The 16,937-nt window shown below is 35.4% G+C and overlaps 1 protein-coding gene across 1 annotated transcript in view; it reads right to left on the bottom strand.

Annotated features, from left to right (window-relative positions):
- The window catches only part of LOC119790728 (collagen alpha-1(XIX) chain), a 178,731-nt gene that overhangs the window by 140,420 nt on the left and 21,374 nt on the right, over positions 1 to 16,937 (bottom strand). The window contains exons 8-9 of the mRNA XM_038296417.1: positions 10,650 to 10,769; positions 8,388 to 8,450 (exon numbers count right to left, since the gene is read on the bottom strand). Coding sequence (XP_038152345.1) covers positions 8,388 to 8,450; positions 10,650 to 10,769 — 183 coding nt within the window. The remainder of the gene's footprint in view (positions 1 to 8,387; positions 8,451 to 10,649; positions 10,770 to 16,937) is intronic.

Raw genomic sequence — 16,937 nt, 5'->3', positions numbered from 1 at the left:
ACTCTGCCAGAAATGTGTGAAATATCCTGGAACTTGTTGACTCTTTATTAGTGTGTAACTCATATGTATATTGTAATGGCCTCTGCCTGCCCAAAGCTCAAGCAAGCTGCTGTATCGGAGTATCTAGGCCAGCTACATTATTGCACTTATTGTATTAACAGCTGGGAAAAGATTTTGCTTTCGTTATGAGCTATTAGGGTGTAAAAAAAATTCTGATTTAGCCAAATATGTTTCACAATACAACTGAAAAAAAAGAATAAGAAACTTCCTGAAAAATGGAATCAAGGTATACAGTATGAGAAAATAAGCCACCATGGTAAAAAAAAAAAACAAACAAAAAAAAAAAAACGGTGTCTTCAGTGCAAAAGATCCTGAACAATCTCTCACAGTCTGGAATAATCCCATTTTCTGTCTAAGCAAAAGCTGCTTTTAAAAAAAGCTTCACAATTGATATGCATGAAAATAGTACCGGTAAGCTTATGGATCTATCTAGAAAAATCAGCATCTTTAAAATCTATGTCTTTAAAAAAAATTTTTTTAAATCTTCTTTAGAGCAGAAGAATAATCTCATCATACCCTCTTTTGCTACATGTTTAAAAAGGCTGCTGACTAGCCTTGGTTTTAATACTAGATATAACAGTGTGTTTGCATAAGAGCAATTTGCTCTTTTACAATATAAAAAGAAAACTTCCTTTATGTAGTAGATTAAGACAGCCATCTAAGATGATAAAAAAAAAAAAATAAAAAATAAAAAACCCAACACATGTTACTGGACAACCATCAGCAGAGATAAATGCCTAGCTGGCAAAGATGCATACAGATATGGAGGATATGAAATTCAGTTTTATTGCAATTGTCAAAAATATTAATCAAGCTATAGTTTGATTATTTTGGTGACTTGCAGTATTCAAATTAATAATAATCTTGAAAAATTGATATTTTTATTACATGTTTTTACTTACCACACTGATAATAATAATAATAATAATAATAATAATAATAATAATAATAATAATAATAATAATAATAATAATAATAATAATAATAATAATAATAATAATAAACATTCAGCATAACAAATGCAACATATTTAACATGAATGTTACTGTTTTCACTAGTTCATTCTGTGACCTCCTGTTTCATTTAGCTGTAAATATGATGTGACACATGGGGACTGTTAGTGGCATTTGCATTGCCTCCCCACCACCTTGGCAGGGAGGATGCCAAGACCTATAACTACATTTTTCAAAGTTCACGGTGAACTGCAGCCGACTGCCATTTTGAGCTCAACAACTTTCTGTAGTAGCAACCATTAGATACTATCCATTTGCATAGCAGCTGCTTGAGAGAAATGGCAGGATAGAAAAAATACTCATAACACTGTGGGTCTGACAAAACACAAAAGAGGGATATATGGAAAACCATTGATGCCTTTTCTACACACATGTGATATTTTGGTGTGTTTCAATACCAAAGGTCTTCTGAACCACATGATTTGCAATAAAAGTAAGTTGCCTTTGTCATAAAAGTAGAAATGGATTGCCTTATTATAATGGGTATAATATTATTAGTGTTGTCCAACTGGGAAAACAGGTCAACATAGTAGCACTAGTGGATTTGTTAGATGAAATAAATTATCAAACTAAGATTTTGCCACTCTATAAAAGTACAGAGAGGCAAGGATGAATTTATTTTTACACATCTTTAGCAGCAGTGCCAATAATCATGGGGGTGCTGTATATATAAGTCATTTGTTGTTAACACAGAAGCAGTGGGCTTCATCAACTTGGCATGTTCAAAGGTGTTCACACTTATATTCTAACCCCCCTCTGCACAAACAGCTCAAACATCCTTGCTGCAAGACTTTGCTACTGCAGTGACAAGGACATGATTCCTTACTGGCCCCCACCCAGGACAAATGCCAACTATGTCCAACAGGGCACACCGCCAGGCCAGAAATGCCAGTGCTAGGAACTGAAACATACATCTCTGCAGTACTATGTAGTCTTCCATCCGCCGCCAAACAGGCACCAATGTTTTGGGTTATTGAGTTTATACCATCACTGCTCCTGCATACCTTGAATGTATTACAATATTGGTGGAAAACTGCCTCAGTTATTAGCAAGTGTCTAATCCAATGCAGTCAAAGAAAAAAAGTTATGTCCAGTTATGTGCAGGAGTTCCTATAAGCTTAACCTCCCTGTGTCTCCCACTGTGATGAAAACAATACAAACAACAGTTAGTGAAAGGTCTCTCATTCACACATTAGTGAATAGCATTATGAGAGCTTGTCATTTCATCAGGGCCTTGCTACTACAGCTGTCTCATAAATTCTCACTGACAATATGGCTCAGCAGCTGCAGGTTGGGATACTGTTCTTCAACAACTGGAAAACATTAATCCAAATCCCCGAAATAGTCACTGCATTGTCCCGACAACTGTGATGATAACTCTATTGACCTGGAAGCAAAGTGCTACACACAAGATATTAAACTTGTGACATATGTTTCACAGGAGTGCAAAACAAGAGATAAGGAAGTGGGGTCACTACTGTCAGTAGAGAAGATCAGGTGACTTGCAAATGTATTCACGTATCTAGAGAAACCTCTATTTATATATTTATATATGTAACTTGCACAAAGAATATACTCTAAAGGTTTTTTTTTTTTTTTTTTTTTTAAGTAAAGCTTGAACAGTTGGCAAGCATTGGTATCAAATCAACCTCTGGAAAATCCTCTTTCTTGCAGAAAAAAAATAAACAAGTCTTCTATTTTTGCAATAATTTTAGTTTCATTTAGCCTCTTATTAAAGTCCTGGTCCTGGTGACAATGGTTGAATTCCACTTTTTAATATCCGATCCAATTTTTGTATATATATATATATATTTTGAGGTGATTCCACATTTTTTTCTTTTTCTCCTCTTTTTTTCATGAGGAGGGGAGAGTATGAGCTCTGCTCTCCTGCACTGTCTGCCCCTCGTTGTGTTGTTGTTATTGAGGCTCAAAGAGGATTGCTATTCTACTATGTCCATTTGCTGCCCTACTGAAGTTTGTTGAAGTTTTTTATTATTCTGGGTCCTTCGCTGATGAATTTAGTCCGATAAGGCCAGCAGCATGTAACCTATGTAATTTGTCTGTTCTTGGTAAGTTTAAATCCTGTTAAACCTGCCATCATGTTTTACAGTCATTTGAAATATATACCTTGGAAAATTCTACTCAAAATGTTTGTTTTGAGTGATCTCTTGTCAGGAAAAGAATCAGGGAGATTAAACTTGAAGGTGTAAGCACTATAGCTTTCATTTACAAAAGGGAGGAACGATGACTACAAGGACTTCTTTATTCAGAATTGTTTTCCTGAAAATATTTGGACCATTTCATTCCACCCCATTTCAAGTATAAGAATATAAGAATTCCTCAAAACTATTATAAATTGTAGAAGTGTAGATATTTTCCATTTTTTTCCAACTAAGACAGAAATATACAGGCAGACATTCTTGGTTAAAAATAGCCTACTTTGGAAAACTTAAATCTTATCTTTGGACAATAGTTTTGTGAGCCCGTTATCTTTTATTTAGAAAGAAATAATCAGTGTAACTTTTACCAAGGTGAACCCTAGGGTTTGTGACAATATGAGCAATCACATCGTTTGCTTTTTAATAGAAATAATAGATATTCCCATTTGTTAATGTCAGCTACTGATAACAGTTTCATCAAATGGAAGTGAATGCACATTCCACATTGCTCCATAAGTCATTTAAATTTCCTTTTAAGCCTATGACACAATATATTCATGAAAACCTAATAACATTTTAACACAAATGAGCATAATAGGAGCTATGAAAGGTTTGGACAGCTTATCAAATTTCACCGTCGGCAGCATAATAAACTGCTTTGACTAAAAACTCCTGCAGTAATTCACTTTAAAGGAACAATGCGTGCACGTTTAATTCAAGGCTATAAATGAAAACAGTAGTCATAACAGCGTGAGCGCGATGACCAATGCGAAACGAAATAAGCAGAAAGTAGAAGAGGAAAAATTTGTTTCTTTGCATGTACATACAGGAGCTGTAAATCTAGCAATAACAGGTTTTATGTGCAAGGCCACAGAAAATGGATTTCCTTTCAGTAAGCTGCATTCTTATAACCCGCTACTTATCTGTTTAATTTCCTGGGGGATTCTGGATTAATCATAGCACTTTAATCCCTTTGCACTGCATAAGAATCCTCCATCAAACTTACTGTAATGTGGGATAGTGCTATCCATTGGAGTAGCGCAGACAAAGTAATCCCTGCATGCTTTCCCAAGAAACTCTCTCTGTGTAGGTCATGATGATTGGCCTCCAGCTCTCATTAAGGGCCTTTTAAATGCTTAAAATTGTCCAGATGCCTTTGATTAATCTCTACAAAGTCAAGTGAAATTGTTACAGAGTATACGTATTCTATTTTAAACTCTTCCACTGAATGAGGTGCTTCAGTCGCTAATTGAAAGACTTTTCAGCTTAACTTATAAGCAATCATTTGCTATTAATAGTTAGACCCCTTTATTATCTTTAAAATAGTATAAAACAGTTTAATAATCACTGATTGAGATTTGGGGCTCAGTATAATGAGCTGCTGCGGTGTAGTAATGACAAAAGATCAGAGGGTGTTTTTGTAAAAAACCTATTGCATTGTGCTAAATCAAAGCATAATATTGTGTGAAATGTGATGTTCATCAGAAGGCTTAAAAGAAGCAATGTCTGTGGTGAGTTGCTTTTTTTTTTAAACAGTAGTTGCAAGGAAACAATAACAAATATTTACTGCATGATCAGAGACAATTTGACGTTTTCAACCATCATCTGCTACCTGAGAATGATGATCATGTAGCAGCTGTGCTGAGTGCTTATGATGCAGTATACAGTGTGATGTTCATCATATCACATAAAGCCTATTCAACTGAATCAAACGTCTCTCTCATTCTTATTTTAAATGTATCATGAAAACTATTTCACATCAATTTATTAAACCCATCACACTCAGTTTGTTTAGACTCATTAAAATTTCAAATCAGGTGCATGCAATTATCTCAAAGCATCTCTCTGTGCTAATGGCTTGAGAGGCACTTTGGCTGCTGTGCTTTTTAAGTGTTGATTTGAATTGGTATTTAAATGTATCCCTTCCAAACAGTCATTAAGTCAGCATTAACCTTAAATCATGGTCTTTTTTTCACATTTTAAATGTGCCTCTCGTGTGCACTTTAAAAAGTAATCGCTTCAATCTGTGTGGATGAAATAATGAAAAATGACAAGTGTATTTATTGCAAACAAAGGGTAAATCAGGAAGAATTAACCTCTCATGAGTCAGTAGGGGAACACATGAGAAATAAAAAAAAAAAGAAAAGCAACAGAAATCATAATTAAAGAGAGAATCGTTCCTGTTAAGCAGTAGAATGAACAATATCTTCAGATTGACGAAGGTGGCGCTGTGATATAATTTGACTTAAATCATAGAAGCAGAGAAAGGGATATATAATAACCTAAATTTAACTTCACATAAACCTTTGCAAATTTAGTTTTAGAAATTGCTCTCTGTCAGTCTTATTAAATTTAGCTAAATAGATCTTTAAATTAAACTGGAGCAAAAGCACAAGAGTAAGAAACATTGCTAAAACCTCTGAGTATCTTTTTCTTTTTTTGTCAATAATTCGTCATTACAAATGTAGAAAGCTGTTAGTGTTAAACATATTGTCCCTTGGCATGTTTCTTCTTAACTGGAGTGATTCGGCTACGAGACTGAAATGGGAATTGCTATTAATTGTTAGTTAAAATTGATTTTAAATTAAGAACTGAAATTTAATATTAGGTGTGAGAAACTGACTCGTAACAAATGAGAATGATACCAAAATAATGAGCTTCATTCATTAATAAAGGACAATAAAGATGGAAGATAAGGCGAAAAAAGAGGAAAAAAAACTTTGTTCCAACTAATATGCATAAATGAATTAATCTGGCAAAATTTTTAGATTCCTTAAATAAATATATATGTAACTACATTAACAAAAAAGGAAAAAAAATGAAGCAAATATGAAAGCTATAATAGAAGAAGGCATTTTGACCATAACCCTTGACAACTTACAGTTTCAAATAGCCACAGTATTTGCCTTTAATGTTACAGTAAAATTAAAAAAAAATAAAAAATCTAGCTAGCAGTGAAGTTTTATAAATGTTATACATGCATGATAAAGTATAAGATAAAGGTGTATGATAAAAAAAGTCATACATTATGTACTCTAAGTATCTGGAAGTTTCTGAATACAGGCAATTTTATTTTTTCTTATTTTAATATTGTGATTTTTAGCAAAGGTTTGTCCATTTTACACTCTGGCTCCCTTCCCCGACTTCACAGTTTTAGGTTGTATCAGTGTAAAGAGACAAAAATGTAACTAACTTACAACAAACTCGGTCTACGTACCTTGAACCTCTGTACCTTTTTATTGCCTATAGAATTGAATAGATCCAATATGGCAGCACCTTGCTTCAACAACAGTAAGTTGTGAAAATGGCATGTTTGCTTTATAAGAAACATTTGAACAAATGAACTTAAACTCAAAGTTATATTTAGAGGCAGACCTCTAAACTGAACAAATTAGAAGTTGTGTTTATATGTGGAAAATACAGCTTTAAACGATGTTCCTACTGTAAGAGGTACTACAACAACTTTCCTGACTGTCGCGATACTGAAATCCTGACTTCTCTGACTTTGTTAATTTGGTTTGGTAAAAACAACCCACATCTGTTTTAAAGGCATAATTAAAAAATACTAACTTAATTGCTATTCAGAAAAAAAATATATGGACCTTATTTTCTATCCAGCACTCTGTTCTAACAGCTGTTTTGTCACCATACTACAATTTGTAGTTTTTGGCAGTAAGCACTTTGGTTATCAGATATGTGGGTGTGTCATATGCCTCCCTGACATGATATCTTTTTCCTGATAAAGTCTGTTCCAAAGCTATCATATAGCTACTAACTAATTAACTGCCAACGCAGCATAGCAACATTACAACTACAGTAGTTTGAAAGTATCTTTGACACTTTAATTAGGGACAAAGAGCAGCCAGTTGTAAAATTAATTAGCACATTTTGCTTCTGAATAAAAGAGTTTCATTCAATATCCACAATTGTGTTATGGTAATTTTGGAGAGAATGGGCAGCCAGCTAACCTTTATAAATCATATGTTTATTAAGATATTCAAAATGGGACCAAACAGACACTAACCAACAGTTTGTATCTGTATGTTTAGAGACATGGCAAGGTGGCTAAGGTGAAGCAAAATCTGAATTTGTATCTGAATCCAGAAGTAAAGCTATTTCAAAAACATAATTTCCAAACACAAGAACCTCAATGTTAATCTAACCTTATTTCTCAAAGTCAAAGGGAATGGAGTGAAGCCAAACACTGCGTTTACATGAAGACTTTTTGAGGAGTGAAGCCAAATACTGTGTTTACATGAAGACTTTTTGAGGAGGTTGAGGCATCCAGGAAACACTTGTTTTCTAAATAACAGAGGTCTAGCAGTGATCTTTGATATCCTAATCCTACATATTGGTAGTTAGGAGAGTGACTGATCCTATCTGGGATGCAGCACTGCCACCTGTTCTGTAATAAATTCCATACATAGTTGGATGTATTCCCCTTTCCAGCCTTCTTTTAACCTTGTATAAACAACCAAAATGGGATTTAATCTAAAACAAAACAATTGGATTCCTCTAGGGAAAAATAACACTGTTTGCCTGGGGATTCAATGATTTGTTCTTTTTTTCCCATGTCCTCCAGCTGACATAACACCAACAATTTTCAGTAAGTGGGCATTTACAATTTACAATTCAACATGTCTATTGAGCTGTCATGGAAAGGGTAATTCTCTTTTCAAACTATACTTGTTTTCTACTGATTGTACAAATCTATGATTTCCCAATTCACAGTCCTTGGGTAAGGTGGGAGAAATTTCACCTTGTAAAGGTAATTGTATAGTAGCCCCAGTGAAGGACCTTGACAGAAGAACATAAGGCTTTGCAGACACTACAGCACTGACATTTGCCCAGTGTGGGAGAGATAGATGCTTTTTTTACCTGTAAGACTCGAATATAAATTTGTCCTAAAGAAAATCGCAATCTTCCCTGACATTCAAACTGTGCACAGTTCCTGGTAAACCAGCAGGACTTGCTAAATAAATAAATTAAACAACAAATCAGGAAAACAAAGCAGATGAAGATTTACCTAACAACAAAAGCAAGGTCATTTATGTTAAGAGGTAGCCAAAGCTGTAATGCAGAAAAATGCTTACATGTAAAAACAGTTTGATCCCCAATAAATACAAATTTTGACTGGTTCAAATGTTGTCCTTACCTTGTCTCCTTTTCTCCCGTCTGGTTTAAACAGTCCAAGCATCCCTGGGAGACCAGCATCTCCCTGTGAGTATTTCCATTTAAATTTGGCTTAAATTAAATTTGATTGAAATTATTTACATTTAATAGTAATGATTGGCTCTTGTAGTTTAATTAAATATTTCATACTACAGTTAGGTTGCAGTCTTGGACAAAGGAACATGCTCCTCCATCTAAAATACATTTATTATAAAAATGAGTAAATATGTGCAAAAAGCCACTCCTTATGTTAGTTTAAAGGTATATATTATATGTTCCTTTGTAAATATTACTCTTTTAGTTATGTTTGTCTTGTGGCTCACATGATACAATATGAGATTCAGTAAAATTTTCAAAAATTGCAAAGAAAAAGGTTAGCATAAGGCTGTCAGGAACAGCTGAGGAGAGTGTTTTTAAGACCAAATTTGGGCTTTAATGTATAAAGCAATGATCATCTAAAATAAAAGGATTATTAGCAAAGTTTCCAACTGGAATTTGAATTCACAGTAAGCAGATTGTTACGATGATTTATCCAATGAGGAGAAGTCAGGAGAAATGTTATCGAAAACCAATTGCTCAGAAACCTAACCAATCACTTCCTCACAGGGATTTAAAAGAGCTCTGCTGTAAGCAAAGTCTGCTTGTCATTTAGAAAGTGTGAAACTGTCAATGTTTCAATTTCTGCTGTGGTTTCTGTCATCAAAATATCATCCTTTACACTACAGTGCAATGCAGTTTTTTTCAGCTCTGCTTTACACCCAAGTCCTGACCCTAAATCCAGGATTTCAACTTTTTAATAATCTTGGAGAAAAAAGGCTTCCAACAGAGACTCTTTTTTTTAACTGGTTTAAAAAATCTTTTTAATCCTATTATGTTTTTCTTCGTATCCAACTTATGTATATGATCTTGGAAACCTAGTGGCTAACTGTTTTTTCTGGTAGATGAATTATTGGTGTTGTTTTATGCATTGAACTACAGTTCACAAGAGATGCAAATGCGCAGTAAACAACAAAATGACGAAAACCCCCAAACACACAAGCACCAAAAACAAATGCAAAATAAAAATGCTACAAACAAAAAGGAAATCAGCTGCAAATAAGTATAAATTTGCTGCAAATGTCAAAATAAGCTGCAAACACAGGTATGACGCGAACTTCTTTCCTTTTTAAATCCTTTTTAAATCCCGTGTTAAATATTAACCTCCTGTTTCTTCTGAGGTTTTGGTCTGATATGGTTTGTTCTTTGTTCAACTCACTGTAGTGATCTGAAACACTTCCGTTTTGTGGAGCAGGTTTGCAGCTGTTTTTACTATTTGCATAATTTTCTCCCCGATTGCAGCATTTTGCTTTTTGTTTTTTTCTTGCACCATTCTGTTTGTGCTTTCTGTGTTGTTTTGTTTTCATTTGTTTTATGAACTTTAGGTTTTTGCTTCTACTTTTACTGATTACAGCATTTTTTGTTTGAAGCATTTTTCCTGTTGCATATGCTTGTTTTTTTGTATTTGCGTGTTTTAGAGCTTGCATCATGCATGTGTTTGCATGTTTTCACCTGTTTGCAGCTTATTTCTTTTTTGTTTGCAGCGTTTTTCCTGTTGCATTTGTTTTTTGATTTTTTTGTATTTGCGTGTTTTAGAACTTGCATCATATATTTTTGTTTGCAACGTTTTTCTCTTGTATTAGGTTTTTGTGCCTGTGTGTTTTGAAGTTTGCAACACGTTTTTTCAGCTTGTTTCAAGCCTTACTGCGTGTTTGCATCTGTCGGTCACCTTAGTAAATGGTCTATAATCATGACACAAGTGACAAGCATCTTAAGATTTTTTTTTAAAACCTATGTTCTTAGAAAACAAGTTGTTAAGCTGAGTGCTGTAAAGCTGTCTCATACTTTCAAGATTTATTAGTTTTTATGCTCAAATATATGATCATATTTGGCCTTTAAAGTCAATAAAGAATGAAAGATAGAATGTATTAAGCAGAAGAAGAGCACAATCTCCATTTTAAAATTAGGTCATTTTTGCAAAAGATTTTTTGTAACTTTTGACAAAGGCTTTACACAGTGTTTAGCCACTACGCTTATATAAATTGCATAAGCATTTGTTAATACTTTCAGAACTAGATGCCTTTTAACTGGGCGTTTAGCTGCCCATAAAGGATAGAGTTCGTGTGACATCAAATAAGAGCTGTCTCACTTACAATGGCCATTACCCTAGAGTCAATTAGAAGCCCTTGTTGAGAGGAATTGATTATACCTTTTCTGCTGGACAGTGACATCTGTCAATTGACTGTGAGGTCGGCTGAGACAGCACCAGGGGACTCTGGGCTGTAACCGGGGGAGGGGAGGTCCCAGTAAATGTCCTTTCGACTCCACACTGGATCAATACAGAAATTTCACCAATCAGACAATTTATACTGATTTTTTGTTTATTTTCAACAATCTTTTTCTTTCTTTCTTTCGCACTGCATGCTGGGGGTTGGTGGAGGAGCGTGTGGTGAGTGGACTGAGAGATTGAGAACTTCTAACTTTGCTTTTTTCACCTCTTTTGCTTTTTGTATGGGTATTGTTCTTTAAGTACTGTGGTTGTGGAGCGAGACTGAGTGTATTTGATTACATTTTTGTGGGTTGTTCCGGCATTTTTGGCCTTTTTGGCTCAAAATGCCGGAAATGAATTTCACCAAATTAACGAGACAACATGGGTTGAAGATCATACCCAATAGTCCCACTCTGACAGTGGAGGAATGTAGTCTAGCGGTGGGAGAAGTTGTAGGCTGTAGCAGCATTAAATCCGCTGCTCGGATGAACAGCGCTGTGGTTATTTTTGTTGACAGCGTGGAGAAGGCAAACAAAGTGATCGAAAAAGGCATTGTTGTCAATGACGTTTTTTTGTCTGTTTCTCCATTGAGTAATCCAGCTAAAAAGGTCTCGATTGCGAATATTCCTCCCTTCATTAGTGATGATTTGTTAGTGAGAGAGTTGTCGCGTCATGGGAAAATTGTGTCCGCGATCAGGAAATTACCGTCGGGTTGCAAATCACCGCAGTTAAAACACGTCGTTTCACACAGGAGACAGGTTCTTATGATCTTGAATAAAAAGGATGAAGATCTGAATTTTGTTCTCAATGTGCGGGTAGATGGTTTTGATTACGCCATTTACGTAAACTCTGGTACTTTGGTGTGTTTCGGTTGTGGTGAAATTGGTCACTTTGTTCGAGCGTGTCCGGGAAAAAAATCTTCTGATGATTCTCAAAATCAGAATAAAGAAGGCGAACATTTGACGAATCAAACTGAAGATTCAGATTTGAGGAATGCGGAGGCCAAAAAAACAGAAGGGCAAATATCTGAGATAAATGTCCGCAGCGAAGGGGAAGTGCAGGAGATATATGTGTTAGAGGATGGAGAACAGGCCTTGGAAAGTCAAACGGTAAATGATTCACAAGAAAAGCAAGAAAACAGCAGTGAGGAGGGACAGAGCCAGAGTTTGCTAAAGTCTCCTCTTGAGAAAACAGACACTGAGATTGAGGGTTCTAGTCAGACCATGGAGGAAGATGGTGGGGAACTTGTCAAAAAAAGGAAATTTTCTGAAGGCTCTATTGTTTCTCAAATTGAAAATGATGACAGGGATACAGAATTGGAATGTTCAGAAAAAATGCTGGAATCAGAAAGTAATTTGGATGAGGAAGAGGAGGGGGACGGTGAAGATGAAGGCTGGACAGAAGACAGTTTAGCCTCATCTAGCAGATCCCTAACACCAGCTCAACGAAAGAAAGGTTATGGTGTATTAGATGTTAAAAAGTTTTTAAAAGTAACTAAGAATATGAAGAATGTAAAAGTAGAGGACTTTTTTCCTGACAAGAAACTTTTCTTCATGTATGTGGGATCTCAGTTGAAGAACAAGGGAAAAGGAGGATATAATGATAAAGAAGTCTACCGGTTAAAAAAATTGATTGGAAAAATCAAGCAAGAATACAACAACAATGATGAATCTGAGGTTTAGATGTCTGTGTTATTTTTTAGTGTTTTTTCTTTCATCTTTGGCAGAAATGAGTCATTTCAGAGTTTCCACATTAAATTTAAATGGAGCCAGAGATGTCAAGAAGAGAATTAGTGTTTTTGAGTTAATGAATTTAAAACATATAAATGTGTTAATGGTACAAGAAACACATAGTGACTCTTTAATTGAAATAGATTGGAGGAGGGAGTGGGGAGGAGAAATTATTTTGAGCCATTTAAACCAAGCCAGTGGGGGAGTTGCAATTTTGTTTTCGAAGAATTTTCTTCCAGTGTCTTATCATTTTGAGGAAGTAGTCAAGGGTAGATTAATGGTGGTGAAAGCAAAATACGAGTGTTTTAATATTGTTTTTGTAAATGTTTATGCCCCCAATACAAGAGTGGGGAGAATTAATTTGTTACATGAAATTGAAGATGTATTGTCTAAGTGTGATACCGATGATTTTCTTTTTTTGGGTGGGGATTTTAACTGTACAGAGAATGATCAGTTGGACAGGAATCATCTTGAGCCTCATCCAGCCTCAACAATGTTTTTAAAGCACTTGGTTGATTTATTTTCGTTGGTTGATATTTGGAGAGAAATGCATGGTCATGAAATACAGTATACATGGGCTAGAAACACAGATGCTTCTTTTTCTGCAGCTAGGTTAGACAGGATATATAGTTTTAGACATAATTTTGGAATTTTTCAAAACTGTAGTATCCATCCTGTAAGTTTTTCAGACCATGCGTTGGTTTCCTGCAATGCTTTTATTGCCAATATTAAACATAAATCAGCGTATTGGCATTTTAACACTGCTTTGTTGTTAGATGCACATTTTAGAGATGTGTTTGTCTCTTTTTGGAAAATGCATAAAACTAGAAAAGATGACTTTGCGTCTTTAAGACAGTGGTGGGATCGGGGGAAAATTGAAATTAAAGAATTGTGTCAACAGTACACGGTCAATGTTTCATCGAATTTAACCAAATCTATTAGAGATCTGGAGATTGAGATAGTGGAGTTGCAGGTTTCTGCACACTCCACAGGAAATCGAGGTGATTTGGAGAACCTCAATTTGAAAAAGGCCGCTTTGGCTGATTTGCTAGGCTCAAGAACCCAAGGAGCAATGGTTCGATGCAGATTTCAGAAAGTCACTTTAATGGACGCACCGACAAAGTTTTTCTTCTCTTTGGAAAAAAAGCAAGGACAGTGTAAGTTTATGCATGGACTGAAATCATCTGAGGATGTTCTTCTGACTACTGATGGTGACATCAGGAAGAGAGCTGCAGAGTTCTATGCGGATCTATACAGCTCTGAATACGTTGAAGACGACGATAATTTCAATGACTTTTGCAGTGATCTCCCAAGGGTCTCTGAAGATGTTGCTAAGGAGTTGGGAGAACCCATGACGCTGGAGGAGATTCATGCTGCCCTGCGAAGTATGGACGGAGGGAAAGCACCAGGCATCGATGGACTTCCCAGTGAATTCTACAGAGCGTTCTGGTCTGTCCTCTGTATCGATCTTTTGGAGGTCTTTGAAGAGAGTTTTGCTGTAGGTTCTTTACCTCAGAGCTGCAGGAGAGCAGTTCTTACACTGCTACCAAAGAAAGGTGATCTTCAGGAGATTAAAAACTGGCGACCTGTTTCTCTGTTGTGTACGGACTATAAATTGTTGTCAAAGGTGCTGGCAAACAGACTGAAGAAGGTGATGGATCAGGTGGTTCATCAAACACAAACTTACTGTGTCCCTGGCAGATCAATGTTTGATAATATTTCCCTTGTTAGGGATATTTTGGACGTCTCCAGTTTTTTGGGATATAATGCTGGTTTAGTTTCTTTAGACCAGGAAAAGGCTTTTGACAGAGTCGAGCATCGATACCTATGGAAAGTGCTGGAAAGGTTCGGTCTCGACTTCGGTTTTATTGCCAAGATTATGGTTTTATACGAAAACATTGAGAGTGTACTGAAAATTAATGGTTGCTTATGTAAGCCTTTTGAAGTTACAAGAGGTATTCGACAAGGTTGTTCCTTGTCTGGAATGTTATATGCTTTGTCTATTGAACCACTGTTAAGAAAAATTAGGTTAAACTTTGAGGGGCTGGTGTTTCCTAGTTGTAATGTGTCTTTTACTTTATCAGCGTATGCTGATGATGTCATTATCATGGTTAAAAATCAAGAAGAAGTGAATAATTTAAGTAGAATTGTTGAGTCATTTTGTAAGTTGTCCTCTGCTCGTGTCAACTGGGCGAAAAGTGAGGCCCTAGCAATAGGAAGCTGGCTTAGTGGGCTTCCTCGACTTCCAGGTGGTTTAAAATGGAGAAGAGGGGGTTTAAAGTATCTTGGGGTACATTTGGGGGATGAAGATACAGAAAAAATGAACTGGGAGGGAGTGATGGAAAAAGTGGAAGAAAGGTTATCAAAATGGAGATGGCTGCTACGGCAGATTTCTTATAGAGGAAGAGTGCTAATTTTAAATAATTTAATTGCTTCTTTATTGTGGCACAAGTTAGCTTGTTTAGAACCGCCTGCTGGATTGCTGAACAAAATTCAGTCTTGTATGATTACGTTTTTTTGGGATGATAAACATTGGGTGCCCCAAGCCGTGCTTTTCTTACCTAAGGAGGAGGGTGGACAAGGTTTAGTTCACCTGGAAAGCAGAACTGCTGCGTTCAGGTTGCAGTTTATTCAAAAATATCTAATGGGAAGGGAGGAGGATGTTTTGTGGAAGCCAATAACAAGTATTATTCTGAGGAGAATTGGAAGCTTTGGTTTAGATGCTTCTCTTTTTTTGTTAAATTGTAAGTCATTATTTCTGTATGAAATGCCGGTGTTTTATAAAAGTTTGTTTAGAGCTTGGACACTTTTCGAATGGAAAAGACTTGAACCAACTGCATCCTTGTTTTGGCTTCTAGAGGAACCTTTAATTTTCGAAGCTCGTTTGGCGCTAGAAGATAGATTTGGAGTGTCAAGAAGACTGCTTCAGAATAAAGTTTTAAAATTTGGACACGTTGTGAAGACGGCTGGACCAGGACTTAAAAACACAGAAGCGACGGCTCATCTGCTTGGTTTAAAGTCGATCCGAGTTATGAGAACTATTTTGGACCAGTGGCTTGGAAAGCTGACGCTGGGTGAAAAACAGTTTCTGGAGGACTTGAGTAATGGAGAAGACTTCCCTAATTCTACAGATCCGTTTCCAGAAATGGGACTGAACATTGATTTCTCGGATTTAACGGGTCCTCTTTTGATCACTCAAAGAGACTTTAATTTCTGTATGTTGAATGGAAAATGTTTGTATAAATTAGTTGTTCAAGGGTTGAAAAAGAAACATTTAAGTGGAAGAACTGATACGGTTTGGAGAGCCAAGTTTAAAGTCGGAGATAGTCGGAAACCAATCTGGAGAGTTTTTTATAAGGCCCCCTTGAGTAAGAGGGTGGGGGACCTTCAGTGGAGAATTTTGCACGGTGCTATAGGTGTAAACAGTTTTGTAGTTAAATTCAGGAAAGATATGAGTGAGTTATGTCCTTTTTGTGAAGAGATAGAAACCGTTTTTCACATGTTTCTCGAGTGTAAGAGACTCTCACCATTGTTTATGTTATTAGAGAATGTTTTTAAAAAATGTGGTGTTTATTGGTCTGACATAGCTTTTATTTTTGGTGCTGGTTACACTAAAAAGGAGTCGAGCAAGTGGAATTTGTTAAATTTTCTCATTGGACAAGCAAAATTATCCATCTATGTTGATATGAAAAATAAAGTCAATGGTGGTCAGGGGGAAAGAGTGGATAAGATATTTATTTTGTTGGTAAAAAGTAGAGTAAAAGCAGAATTTATGTTTTTTTCAATGATGAATAACTTAATTGATTTTGTGTTGTTGTGGTGTTTTAATAATGTTGTGTGTTCTGTGGTTGATGAGGAGCTAGTTTTCAGTTCAATATTTGTGTGAAAGATGTATTGAGCTAGGTTAAAATGTATTGTTATTGAAAAATAAATGTGGTGTTAAAAATCAAAAAAATCTTTCTTTCTTTCTTTCTTTCTTTCTTTCTGTCTTTCTCACTGTGCAGCTGAGCAAATCAATCTCTTAATCTGCATTCTGTGATAAGTCTATTGGGAAAGTCAGAACTCCCTTAGAGTAACCTTACACTGACATGACGGTATCCTTGTGGACATACATAATGGGCTGAGGTTAAAGGTCATTTTTTTATTTGAAAGAGAAAATATACATAATAAATATATATATATATATATATATATATATATATATATATATATATATATATATATATATATATATATATATATATATATATATATATATATATATATATATATATATAAACCATTCACTCTAATTGATTCAATTTCTTATAAAATACTCCATATATTAAGTTTCTGTGCAGTAAATAATTATTAAAGAACATTCTTGTCTTCTTCAACTTGACTTTTATAATTATACTGCATCAGAAAATCTGTTTAACCACAAATGTCACATAAACTAATAAACAGCAAAAGTTTAGTTCTGTTGCATTTAGGAAATTTGCTAACCTAACTCCAGGTT

This window comes from Cyprinodon tularosa, unplaced genomic scaffold, assembly GCF_016077235.1.
Source record: "Cyprinodon tularosa strain WSP-4 unplaced genomic scaffold, ASM1607723v1 ctg37, whole genome shotgun sequence".
Classification (NCBI taxonomy): domain Eukaryota; kingdom Metazoa; phylum Chordata; class Actinopteri; order Cyprinodontiformes; family Cyprinodontidae; genus Cyprinodon; species Cyprinodon tularosa.
Note: the sequence above shows the minus strand (reverse complement) of the source record. Positions and strands in the feature narration are given on the sequence as shown.